The sequence below is a fragment of the Fulmarus glacialis genome, unplaced genomic scaffold, assembly GCF_000690835.1.
Source record: "Fulmarus glacialis isolate BGI_N327 unplaced genomic scaffold, ASM69083v1 scaffold3496, whole genome shotgun sequence".
Classification (NCBI taxonomy): domain Eukaryota; kingdom Metazoa; phylum Chordata; class Aves; order Procellariiformes; family Procellariidae; genus Fulmarus; species Fulmarus glacialis.
The window spans coordinates 28571-42742 of NW_009218659.1; the positions used below are offsets into that span (position 1 = coordinate 28571).

The 14172-nt window shown below is 40.4% G+C and overlaps 1 protein-coding gene across 1 annotated transcript in view; it reads right to left on the bottom strand.

Annotated features, from left to right (window-relative positions):
• LOC104078453 (proprotein convertase subtilisin/kexin type 5-like) overlaps positions 1 to 14172 on the bottom strand; it is a gene marked incomplete at its 5' end in the record, with an annotated part of 61366 nt that overhangs the window by 26883 nt on the left and 20311 nt on the right. The window contains 2 exon segments of the mRNA XM_009580099.1: positions 1584 to 1772; positions 2835 to 2952. Coding sequence (XP_009578394.1) covers positions 1584 to 1772; positions 2835 to 2952 — 307 coding nt within the window.

Sequence of the window (14172 nt, forward strand, 5' to 3'; positions counted from 1 at the left end):
CCAAAATAGGTCCTTCCTTTCAAGAGGAAAGATGAGTCCTTCTACCACCAGGGAACATGAAGACACGCAAGCCTCCAGGGCTAGATAGTCACTATATCAGCAAATTTGCCTGGACGAATGTGGATGATGAGGCAGTCTGGAAAGCAGGCCACTCCCAATTCATTAAAAGCCCTGAAGAGTAGGACTGGAGATACAATCTTTTGTGAAGACTTGAGTGGGACGGCAGAAGAGTTCTCACAACATAGGTTTGATATATGGCAGCTTTTGCTGTTTCTGAGATATGTAACATTAGCTAACATCAACTCTTGTATGGGAGCCATGCTCTGTGTCCAGCAGAATGGCAGTCATCTAAATCTGCTAGTCACCAAGGATAAAATTTTCCCTATCATACTATGGTCACATCAGGAAGATGATTTCCTAGCCAGTTGGAGAAGTATAGAAGCATTTCTTATCGTAACTGTAACTTATTTGCACATTTGGAAATGGGGTAGAGTTTGAGAAGGTTTCTGGGGTTTCTTAGTGCTTTAACCACCTCTGGTAGGAGGCAGTGCTTTTGATCACTGATTTAGCAAGATTTATCTGGGAAGGACTGCCAATGTTTTCTTCCAAGAAAATTTCTGCTAGTAGACCAGAGAAATAGAAATATTACTGGGAAGTCTTTCAATTTGTTGAGCACAAATACTAATGATGTACCTCATCTCCAGAGACTGAAATTGCACTAATGTTGGAAATACTGCATTGGATAAAGAGATACTTGTTTGAGTCCAGTCTGGAGATAAAGAGACAATTCGATGCAGTGTCACAGTTTCTCCAGGAACGTAACACAGAGGTGACACGATGAGAAAAAGGACTGATCTTTCTTAGTGGTTGATGTTAGAGTGGCCAGACATTCAAAAGCAAGTATTCATCACAGATCCGTGGGATGAAGGATATGGCTGACTTTTAAAAATTTTAATAGGCTCTTTTCAAGTCGACCCATTAATTTCAAAGTACTAGTGCAACTTCTCAGCATTGTCCTACTAGAAGCCTTTCATAAGTAGAGCATACTACCTCAATAAGCAAGGGGAAAAAAAGGATATGGAAATTGGCAACATCGGGAGTCATAACCATATTCACAAAGCTTAAAGAAAACAGTAGTAGAGAACTACTCTTCTGTCTTATTTTTATTACTAGTGAACAAAGGATAAGAAAGGAGAAAAATGAAAAATAAGTGCCAATAGTATGTAGAAACACACTTCCATTCAGCTTCCTTCCATAACACTGAGCCTGTTACTATTTTCTTCACATTTTCCAGCCATCTTATAATTGGTGAGCCACAAAGACTATCGAAATGGACTAATCTTGGTTTTGGAGACGATGTCCTTCAATAGCTTTGCAGCCTACTCTTCTACTGATAAAGACAGAGATTGCCATCTTTGAGTTTCATTTGCACTTCACTCTCCCCATCTCTCTCAGAAAAAATAATTAGCCTGTGTCTGCCAGAGAACCTACTGTAACGTCTTGACTGTTCTTCGCTGATGCTGCAATCTCAGTGCAGGCTCTGTGTGCTGAATGGACTGTGAACTTGCGTTGTCATACTATACCTGTTGGCCAAGAGCTGTGACCTAGTTCCAGAAGGAGAGGTTAGGTAAATTGCCAGGTCTCCACGTCGAGGGTGAGTAATAGTGATGCGCACAATGACATGTTCCAAGTAGATCACATGGTGGTTAGGATTATCTGAACAGCCAGTGGCTTTGTAAATGGAACGGACAACACTGTCAGGTCGTATTGTTCTATAATATAAGCATATAAAACAACATCAGTGTTTCTTGCTTGTTCTGTAAAATAAGACAACCACATCTTTTTTGCTTAGTAGTGAATGCCAGTGTTTGACAATTGTTTCTGAGAAGTCAGTAGCCTATAACTCTTAGTTTTAACACTTACTTCCTAACTGAAACTATCACCACAGGGTAATTATTTTACAGTAGCTAATGGCAACTCCCTGGCTTTCTGTTAAGCATGTACACATGCTAAAAGAGGACAGCGAAAATCCTGTAATAGGAATCAGCCTTTGGGACAGAGCATTTTTGTGGATTAGTGGCCAGCTGAGAATTGCTGGGATTGTCATGGGATCACAGCTGGTTGTTAAGCCCCAGGAAATGCCTGGCATAGCCATAGTCCTTGCTTACGTAATAGCAAGTATTACATGTTAACTGTACCAAACGGCATCTGACTCAGCTGGTTTAAATTGGCACGACATCCTTGCAGACTATACCAGTTACGGATCGTGCCTGTCAAGCATATTTATCAAGCAATAATCTTAATGCTTTGGAAGTGTGCCTTATGACTGATGCTGTCTCTGTATCACAGAGTGCACGTACAGAATTTTGCTCTTAAGCCTGGCTCTATAGAGACCCTATCCCAGCAAGTGGAAAGCAGTTTAGTCTTAGCCTCTGAGCTAGAGAGTCTCCTGAGACTGTTTGAGAGAGATAATATCATTTTAACGAAAAGAGTATTTGCTTGTTAGATCTGTACTCATCTTACAAAGGTGACTGCAGTGCCCTCAACCAAACATTATTCTTTTTTGGTGCATTGTGTATACCAGAATCAATCATTATCCAGCCTCACTTGTTTTACACCTTCAACTTCTGGGGCATTCTTTAAACTAGGGCCTTTTTCCAAGCACTACAGGGAACAACTTTTACAGGCAAATGACCTGACATCTGTGAAAGTGACTGAGATCCCCAGTATAGCTTTCAAAGTGACACATTATACACAATGCAAGGGAGGGGTAAATTATACCCAATTTCTTTTCATAAGGTTATGCCAGCAAGAGTTTTGGCAGCAGGTATTACTTGATTTGCCGATCTGTGTTCTCCACACACACGTGCTGTGGAGGGACCGTTGTCCACTTTTCTGCTTCTATCACCATTGCTTCAGCATCCATCAGTCCAAATCCATAGAGGTGGCTCACTGCAAGGTACAAACAGAATGGCTGCAATTATAGCATAAAATCTTGTTTTTCATCACAGACTAATTCCAGAGAGTCATATCCTAACAGGAACTGCTTCTTTTCTATTTCTTCCTTGTTTTCGCACAAAGCTCAAAAATCTCCTTGCCAGAAACGACGACTATATCTAATTTGTTCACTGAATCTGTTCACTGCTTTACTACAGAAGCGGCAAATGACCATCACGGATAACACTGCCTTACTATGAGGAATGTGGACCAGAACTGCAGAACACCAGGGAGTACAATTGCCTCTAATTGCCCTTTGTCCATATGCCTTAATTCAGCCCAGTCCTCTTATATGACATAACGTTAAAAGGTGTAAAGAACCAGAGGGTTATTTCTGTTACTCAAATACCAAACACATGCATATACATAAATATTGAAGGTAACTGAGACAATAAATTTAAGACGGAACAGACTGTCTTTTGTAACTGCTGTATACTCTCAACTTCCCTGAGTGTAAGTAGCATGTGGATGCTTTCCTATTCCTGTACACAGTATGGTTGCCACTAGCCAGCCAACTAGCTAGATCCAACATCTCCCTAAAGCTGTGTGCATGATGAGGGTGAAAAGAAACGGTATTTGAAGTCCAGGGCCATAAAGATAATCTGGTTCTCATGCAGAGTCTGTGTCAGAAAGGCTCCTTCCTCTACCTCCTTTGTAGATCTGCAGATGAAGGACAGATCTGCAGATGAACTTACTGCTGGAGAGAGCTGTTAACATTGCTGTCGACCTCTGATACTACCTACTGCATGCATTGCACGCACAGTGGTACTAAGCATCCATGCCTGGAGGTTAGCACTCTGTTAATGCTCATTCCTGGATGTTACATCCTCACCTCTATCTGCCTTTCATGCCATGAAGAGTCAACAATGGTTTCCTTGTAAGAAACTCAATGCCTAGTAATTTAACTTTAATGCTTGAATGCCTTCTACTCAAAGAAGCAGAATGCTTTAAAGCGTCATCTTAGGATACAGAAAATCGAACTTTCAAATGCCCAACACCTAGACAAGGTGAAGTATTTCCAACAGACTTGTGCCAATTCTGTATCTTTCACTTTTTTGTAATTTTAAGAGTACTTGACTTGATGTAACTATTTCAGGAGTTCCAGCACTTCACAAAGGCTAAAAGTTTCACTTACTGAATCAGCTGTGTGTTTTTGGTTGCTGTTCCAATCAAAACAGAACCTTGCAAATGGATTTTGATGAATTAGAAAGAGCTGCTAGCCATGTTGTTTTATTGTGAGAAATCGGTGCTCTTGCTAAAGTTCTGACAGGAGATGGTGAAAGAAAAAAGCTTCCAGAGGGAGGAGTTTAGATCACAAATATTAATAAATCAGTTTTACTTGCTACCACAGACAGTGCTACCAGAAAATCCTCACAAAAATGTAAGTGCTGTTTTAATCAGTAATGCAGCAAGGCATGGTGTAAGTCTTTCCAACTGCACTTTGCAGAGGGTTTGTGAAAGCAGCCTCCATTCATTGCCAAACCAGAATTAAAGGACTCCATCCAAAAAAACCCCAACCTTGTCAAACAAATAACAGTTCAGAGCATAAAAATAATCAGTGCTTAAGGATCCCATCTTCCAAATATGGCAGTATCTAATACTGTCTGAAACTGCCAACTGAAGAGGGTTCCTCAGTGGAAAACACTGCAAGGCTTAATGACTGTGTAATGAACTGGTTTTCTTCCCAACGCTTTCCCCTTCATCCCCAAGCTGAAGTGCACATAGCATGGAAATGTTCATTTGGAGAGAACTAAACACAGATTTTCTGCCAAATGAGGCAGGTACAGTTTTCAGAAACGAAACACAATGACTGAAATATATGAAAATAATTAAATTCAGCCCTCCTTCATACTTCTGAATTCTCTTCAATGTATTCCACAAACAAATGAGACGTCCTATTTTTACACGTGGGTGGAAGCAGCCAGAAAAAGGGCAAGGAAAGCTTAGGTGGAAAGACTTTGTACTGTGAAGACGGTTCCTGTGATGGAAATCTCCTTGGTCATAGATGTTATCTTGCAAAAACTGCATTTGCAGATGAGAGCATATTTATCTGTGAAGTCATTTGTCTGTTCTTACATTGCATGCATTGCTCTGATATTTAAAATTTAAAATTATAATTAATAATCATTCTCTCTGCTCTAAAGAACAGCGGGAGGAACAAGAGTATTAACTCACATGGTCTGTAACTGTACACAGTTACTCTGTATAGTACTACATTTAAACAATGAGAGGTTAAATTTTCATGAATGGAAAAATCTTTTGAGCTAACCCATGGAAAATGCATTTTTAATTCCTGACAGGTAGCAACCTGCATTGGGTTAGTGTTCAGGATGTCCAGCTGTAAGATGCTGTGTGTTCAACCCAACTACTGAGCTCAAAGAAAAGCCAAATTTCTCCTCAACTCACCTTTTCTCACCCAGAAATAAGGGCAGAAGAGCACCTAACATTGCCACCACCAGGCAGTGACCTTCTGATGAAAACTTATAGTGGCTTTTAAGCCACCTCACCCTAGAAATTTTTTGCCCTAATATGCACATCAAAAATACAAGTAAAATGTAGAGAGTGAACTTTCTATCTTTCCTACCCTAAAAATAACTTGGAAGATAGAACTGTGTTCATTTTTCATCCAGGAGAAAACATTATTACTCTAGGTTATATGGTTGTGTTAATTGTCCATGATTCAGTGCTTAAACTCCCTTGCATGAGAGCAGAGGTGGGAGTGAGAAGTTCTGCACCCGCTGGCTTTTTTTTCCACAGCTGAAACAGAAGTACATTTTTTCCTTGAAAGGCCTTCCCGTTGAATTAAAAACTTCCTGACAGTCATGTAGGAAGCTTCCAGGCAGCTGACATTCGGCTGTCTGCGACGTTTGCACTTCAAAGCCCTTGATCCAGTGGGGTGGTTAGCAGCTGCAGGTACCAGCAGAGGCCCATAATTTTCAAAGACTGAATAACAGCAATTTAGGAAAGAACCACAGAGTTAACAAAAGTAGTTGATCCCCTATGTCTTAGAGAAGAAAGCAGATTTTGTTTCCTACTGCCTTCAAATTGTGCCCCTTCATCTGTGTATATGTTAGTACTGCTGTGAACTCTATGCCAGGGTGCCTCTCCCAGAGGTTAAAAATTACCTCAGTGGTCCACACGGGGCCATAAATGTCTTCTGGGAAACATCTGGAACTGCCACTGATTTGTATGTGAATGGTACTGAGCTCACTTCTGCTATCCCAGATAGAAAAGCAATATTTGAAAGGTACTGATGATTGCAGAGTGAGATAAGCTGACTGCAAGTGCAAAATGCCCCAGGACCTTGCACATACCCACTTATGGGCTTTACATTATCACTGCTGTGAATTGCTACTGGGCTCAGTTGTTGCTAGGAATCACTGAGCATATCAGAGAGGGTACAGGGCTGTTTTGTAAGAAGATATTTGCCTTTCTCAGACAGAATAGGAATGTGAGGTTGGTGCAATGTAAGCTAGTGACTAAGAAGCAGACTGTTGCTCTTGTTGAGCTGAAGGGCTGAAAATTATGATCTCCTTCTGATCACGGTGTCCATGGGTGGAACTGTCCTTGAATCCTCTCTCTACTCATGCAGCAATGAAAACTGATCCATTCCTATTTCTGCAAAATCACAGGCATACACAGAGCTTTACAGATGCAGGACAAGTTTCAGAGAAAAACTTGCCTCCTGCAACACAAAGTAAATATTGAGTTTTAGCTGATCTCTTTACTCTTCTTATCATTAAAGAAAATAACATTTCTCAGGGCTAAAGTCCGTTTATTTATCCCTGGAGCAATTCCTCTATTAGTGCACCATGAAATCAAGGCCTGCTCAGCTGCTGGATAGACTTCCCCAGCTTTTTCATAATCCCTTTGTTTTTGTCTGAAACTGTTATTGAAAATTCAATAACTTTCTCATTTATATACAAAGAGTATGTAAAGCTACTCCCAAATCTAAAGGCAGCATGTATATCCCACTTGGCTTGACTAAGAGAAATATGAATGGCTGGTGTTGATAAATCATAACACAGAATCATGCAGACTCCAGGAAAACTGGGCCCAGGCACTGAAAACATAGCATTTCCAGTGCCTCAGTGCAGCTAAACTTGATTTGCTAGGCTGCAGTTTCATTGCCTGTCATCAAGACGCCTCATCAGTAGCTTAGATGCTAAGTCTCCCTTGCTATATTGCTCATCTGACAAAAAACATTGCAGAGTATTTTCTCCCTACTATATTTTTGGCCTTTAATTTTCTATACTGTGAAAGCAGCATTGGAAATAGAAATATTTTGTATACACATATCAAATACTAGATCAGAAGGAGAGAAATGGTAGTAACTTCAGTTTGTCAAATGAGGAATATGCAGCTTTCCTAAATTAGATTCACCTGTTTGATATGTAAATTATTATGACTTGTTCATTTATGCTACTTTAGGATCTTGATCTTGACAAAATAGGACTCTAAAATGCCCCTTATACTGTGTTTTCTTAAATGTTGCTTAGCAAGACTAGATGATGTGAGACTCTCGAGTTACTCTCATCCTATAAATACTTCAAACCAACTTAGACCAGTATTTCTTTTACATTTGACATTTTATTTGCCAATATAAAGCTCTAATTCTATATTACTTTAAGTTTCTGTTGTTTGCTTAGTATATCAAAATGCTTCAACCAGGAAACACAATTGTCTAAAGAAAATTAAGGGACAAAAAAGGAGAAAGGCTATGATGACACACAGCTTAAACTATTTTAATTTTGTTTTGTCATGTGCTGACTAAGAGAACATTGATCTTGAATGAGAATTCATCTTGTTTCAGCCATATTCCCGTTTCGTATTAACCTATGACCAGTAATCTGTGATAACTGGATGTGATTTCTGAAACACATAACTGCTTTACAAACCAGTAACACAACCGTGCAAGAACATTCTTTTTTATTCTTGCTTGTAAAACCAACTTCCTCATGCTTTTTAGATTAAGCACATTATTTGTATTTTTATATTTTACACAGAACCAACCCCTCAATTTTTCTACTTAAAGAGAAAGTAAACAGCAAATCCAGTCCCCCCTCCCCGCAGAATTCCCTTAAATCCAGGTATCTTTAAAGACTCAGCAGGGATGGTAGAAGATTCAGTTCCTACTCTTACCATCACATCAGAGAAGGATTTGAAGGACAGAAGGTTGCCCAATAGATTTGTCTTAAAAGTGGCAGCTACAAAGATTCACAATGAGAAACTGAAGGGCCTCTGTATCATAGAATCATAGAAGCTCAGAATGGTTTGGGCTGGAAGGGACCTTTAAAAATCATCTAGTCTGACCTCCCTGCCATGGAGGGTTGCTGAAAGCCCTGTCCAACCTGATCTTGAACACTTCCAATGATGGGGTGTCCTGGTTTCGTCTGGGATAGAGTTAAATTTCTTCCTACTGCTGTGTTTTGGATTTAGTATGAGAAGAATGTTGATAACACACTGATGTTTTCAGTTGTTGCTAAGTACCTTGTCAAGGACAATTATCCTCTGCTACCAAGCTAGACTGGGAGGGAGCACAGCCAGGACAGCTAGCCCAGCTGGCCAATGGGGTATTCCATACTATGTGATGTCATGCTCAGTATATGAACGGTAGGCATGTTCGAGGAAGTAGTGATCGCTACTTGGTTATTGGTCAGCGCGGGTGGTGAGCAATTGCATTGTGCATTACTCATTTTGTATATTTTATCATTATCATTATTATTTTCTCTTTTCTGTTTTATTAAACTGTCTTTATCTCAACCCATGAATTTTTCTCACTCTCACCCTTCCGATTCTCTCCCTGCCCCACTGGAGGAGTGAGTGAGTGAGTGGCTGCATGGTATTTGGCTGCCTGACAGGTTAAACCACGGCATGGGGCATCCACAACTTCTCTGGAAAACCTGTTCCAGTGTCTCACCACCCTCGTGATAAAAAATCTGTTTGTTATGTCCAATCTAAATCTACCCTCTTTCCATTTAAAACTATTGCCCCTTGTCTTGTCAATACAGGCCTTGGTAAAAAGTCTCTCTCCATCTTTCTTATAAGCCCCCTTTATACATTCAAAGGTCACAATAAGGTCTCCCCGAGCCTTCTCTTCTCTAGGCTGAACAACCCCAACTCTCTCAGGAGAGAGTTTTTTCTTCACAGGAGAGTTGTTCCAGCCCTCTGACTATTTTCGTGGTCAGAAAGGTGCTAACAGAATACTTAAAAAATTGCTTTTATTGAGCTTCCAATTGTGTTTATGTCAATTTCTGATTTTTGTATTAATACAAATAATTTCTTCAGTAATATACTAACTGTGGATTTACCTGATAATAGATTTGACAAAAAAGATCAGCCCTTTGGATTTTACATTTTTTCTGTCTGCCAAAAAGCTCCTATTCATGGATAAAATAAAATATAGATTGCCCAGGAACACTAGTGGGACAGCTAGTAGAAGCTAAACCTCCAGTAGCCAGTGTATCTTTGTGAATAGTTTCTGTATGCAACTCTGACACTGCATCACCTGCTATGAGACTTTGCAGCCACTTAAAAAATAGCCCCATCTTCAAACATTAAGGAATCATATCCAACATCACATTTGCATTCACATCCTGGCAGTATTTATCTACTTCAGGAATTTAAAACACATACGGTTATTAAGCATAGACATTGGTTGACAAAAAGGACTAAGAGTGAAATACACTTTTGGGGCATCAGAGTCAGACTCTACTAGTAGCAACAGCAAGTACCACTCAAATACTTCCCCCTCTCTCAAGTGTGAGCAGCCTCCGGCCAGAGGTCATTAGCCTTGGGATTCAGCTACCTCACGGTCCACGGTCAGCAGTGAACATGTGTACCCAGCACGGCCAAGTTCTCCCCTGCCCACAGCAAGACCTTAATCAGTTCCCAATTTACTTCTCAGAGCTTGTTTAGGTATGAGTAAACTAGGTTAATGCCGTCCTCCGAGCACATGGTATCTACTATGCCCCGCATACGGGAACATTTTCCCCAGAGTCAGAGAAAATACCAGTGAGCTTTGCTGAACACCTCAGCAGAGTGACCAGGAAGACTGGTTTACTTCTCTGCCTCTGAAGGAGCAGGGTTGTGATAGAACCAGAAAACCTGACTACTGCTGGCTGGTGATTGCTAAGACAGTCAAGCTGCTGCTTCTCTGCAGCAGCATTTGGCTGTGAATCATAAAACCTTTACTGAAGACATTAATTTATACCACTTGAAATGAGCCAGCTTATGTGAATGGAATAAATCTGAGGATTATGTGCATTTAGAAGGGAGAAAAAAAGTTTGCCGAAATAAAGTTGGCTAAGGAGCATCTACAGTAATAGAAGCTATAATTTTTAAACTAGTGATAGTCTTTTTATGTTGGATTTTTTTTTTCCAAAAAGCACAAAGATACATTGAAAAACATGGCAGCTTGTAAATTTTCTTTAAACAAAAAGCACCATTTTGTGACTGCACCATGGAACACCTTTTAAGGAAATGTACTAATTTTCTCTGTTAGGAGCAAATTTACCCTCAGAGGTACATTTTGGATTCCCTGATAACTCAAAAGCAGTCAAATGTCGTTTCACCCTATCAAACAATAAAAACACCTTTTGGTGAGAGCCTCTATGCTAGGCTTCATCTCACAACAGATGATGACAGATGAGTCAAAGGCACTGTAAGTGGAAATGCTGACAGATCGTTAGCAGGAGACACAAAGATAGCATTTCTGTGCTGTCAGGTGTATCAGACGCATGGTGCAGAACATCCTTTTTGTTCTGCCTCACACAGTGGCTGTATCTGTTCAGAAGTGTCGGTGCTCCAGAGGGATATTTACACTCAAACTAATTCCTGAGTGAGCATAGGGCTGCAGCAGATTTTGTCAGAGGAACAATATACAAATATGCAGAAAGCCATAACAAAGTGTTTTGCAAATTATTTAATAATAATGATGGTGATTTTTAGAAGTAAAACTACACCAACCTCACCTCAAAGCAGAGAAATTATTGATTACCTAAACAGACTTCACACTACCCCTGTAGAGCTATGTAGTAGATTACGATCAGTAACCTGAAGCAAAAGGAAGTTAAAAAATAAGCCAAATCTATGCAGATAGCTGGACCACTAATGCTGGTAATAGACCTTGTGGATGAATTTCTGCACCCCTGACTTAAAAGCGACCCTGGAATAGCTGATTTTTCTGGAGGGAAAAAGTGATACAGTTATAAACAACTTCAGGCATCTAACCGATCTGAGGTGTCCTATGGAGGCCCTTATCTTGCCCTATTATTACTAGATGTTCTACATCCTGCCAGCATGCTCTTAAGTGCTTAAAATAGTGCGTGGCAGATGGTGAGATCTGCTTCCTAACTGGCCTGAATCCTAGTTCCACTAAAGTGGACACAATCTGATAATAAAACAACTGCCAGTTTTGTAATTACTAAAATGCACTATAGAAATGCAACAGCAATGAAGAGCTTTGGTGTTCTCAAAGGCAGGTGCTTGTTGATCTTTAAAAAAGACAGAATACCCCATGCACAAGATGTTCACCATTGCCATGGATGTATACAAGTACGGCTAGGTATTTGCCTAGAACATTCTCACAAGTGTACTGCTTCGATAATTAGTATATAAAAAGATCATGCAATTGCATATAACTTTTAAGGACTTTTCTTTTAAAATGCAGTCTTCATTGTCTATAATTAATGCATTCTGCTTTGGAGAATTGTATCAGTTTATCATTCACTTTTTAAGTTCGTTGATCCTGGTTCTTATTTCTTAATACTGCAAAACGGAAATCTACATTTCACAGTAAGTGGCAGACTCTTAGGTTATGAGTCCATAGGGGAAGACTTCTATCCCTCCCCTTCGTTCCTGCCCCACAATCCTTTGCAGAGCTTTGCTAAAGGTCTGAGTTGAGTTCGTTAAAAGAAAATAATGTCAAAGGTTATCATTCCCATAGTGTGCATCCTGTTAGCACTGTCAGTCCACTTTGCAATGTTTGGACTGCTAGGAGCTACAGAGCATAGTAATTGCGAATAGCTTTATATCTAGGACAGACGGACATCAAGTCAGTCCATCGTTGAGCAGAGGCACTATCTTTTTAAATTCTGCTATGATGATCATGGTTTGGTGACAATTCTGAGTGCTATTATAATAGAAATTTAAAGCCTAATTTTGCCTTTTCCCTGCTGTTACTCCTGCTTTAGAGCTATTTAATTTACATTTTAAAACACGTGTACCTTTGACTCACAATATATGACCACAGGAAAGCAACCAACTTTAACGCAAAATGTCAATCTACTTTTCTTTATGTATCCCAGCACAGGCCTGAAGTTTCTGCTTAGACTCCGTTTTACATTCACAGCTCCATTCCTTGCTTTTCAGAGCCAGCAGAGAACAGAGTGCTGCAGAACCAATGAGTAATGAGAAGCTTTGATAATGAAGAGTTTGAGGCTGGGAGAAGTTATGACACCTCCCTGGCTTCTCTGAGAGATTCCCTCTCCTCCTTGGTATATCTCCATCTCGGGAACTATACAGATATATTCCTGATCTTACATGTCTTTCAACTGGAAGCAACATTGTGTGGATCTCAATTTGTGCTAAGGGGAAAAAAAATCCAATAACCACGATCTAGGCTGCAGAATTCAATATATTTTCCAGCTACTGTCCCTAAATCCCAAAGGTCACGCTCAAGCCTAGCAGAGTTCAGATACCTGGCAATTTGTTTGGGTTTAACATATGAAACACTGAAAAATTCCTAATGCAATTTTAATATTACATTTAATATTACATTTAAGAATGAGCTGAACTGTTGCATGTGGGAAGGAAACGAGCCATCTAGAAAGGTTGCAGTGACCATACAATAAAAAGACAATCACTGTAAACTTGCTGCTAAAAAATGCATTTTTACTCCATGTTTCCTCAACTATCTTAATTTCCAAATCCCACCTCTGATATTTTCTCTAACTACAGCAATGCTTTCTGTACAAAGCAATGATAAAGGTTATGGTATTGACCCTGTGACTCCTATGATATTTAGACATGGTTTGAGATTCCTGAGGACACAGACCTTTTCCCTTCATACATGTTCTGTCAGTGCTGGGGAAAACACTTCCACTCACTGTTAGACTAGTTATTAATTGTACCTGGTTTGCTTCTCTCCTTTCCTGGTGCTAAACTAAATGCTGCTCTGACTTCAACCAACTTCCAAGCAGGGGCTACATGGCAAAAAGTGTTCAGAATTATCTAACCAGTTCAGCTAATATAAGACTAATGCCTACCTATGTGAGTGACTGCCAACATCTCTCTCAGACTTTACATCCACCAATCTGTTGAAGACATAGTCATGTATGTATGGCTAGATTGTCTTTTCCAAAAACATATTTGTTTTTCCAGAACTCTTGCTGTCAGCTGCCTACTTAGAATCATATAAGCATTTAGGTTGGAAAAGACCTTTAAGATCATCAAGTCCAACCATAAACCTAACACTGCCAAGTCCACCACTAAACCATGTCCTTAAGCACCACATTTACAGGTCTTTTAAATACCTCCAGGGATGGTCACTCAACCACTTCCGGGGATGGCCCCTCACCCCCTCCCCGGGCCAGCCTGTTCCAATGCTTGATAACCCTTTCAGTGAAGACATTTTTCCTAATATCCAATCTAAACCTCCCCTGGTGTAACTAGAGAATGTTTCCTCTCGTCCTATCACTTGTTACCTGGGAGAAAAGACTGCGGCCCAACTCGCTACAACCTCCTTTCAGGTAGTTGTAGACAGTGATAAGGTCTCCCCTCAGCCTTCTTTTTGTCTAGGCTAAACAATCCCAGTTCCTTCAGCTGTTCCTCATAGGACTTGTTCTCTAGACCCTTCACCAGCTTCATTGCCCTTCTTTCGACTCATTCCAGCACCTCAACGTCTTTCTTGTACTGAGGGGCCCAAAACTGAATGCAGTATTTGAGATTCGGCCTCACCAGTGCCGAGTACAGGGACACGATCACCTTCCTAGTCCTACTGGCCACACTATTTCTGATACAAGCCAGGATGCTGTTGGCCTTCTTGGCCACCTGGGCACACTGCCAGCTCATATTCAGCTGGCTGTCAACCAGCACCCCCAGGTCCTTTTCCTCTGGGCACCTTTCCAGCCATTCTTCCCCAAGCCTGTAGCGCTGCATGGGGTTGTTGTGGCC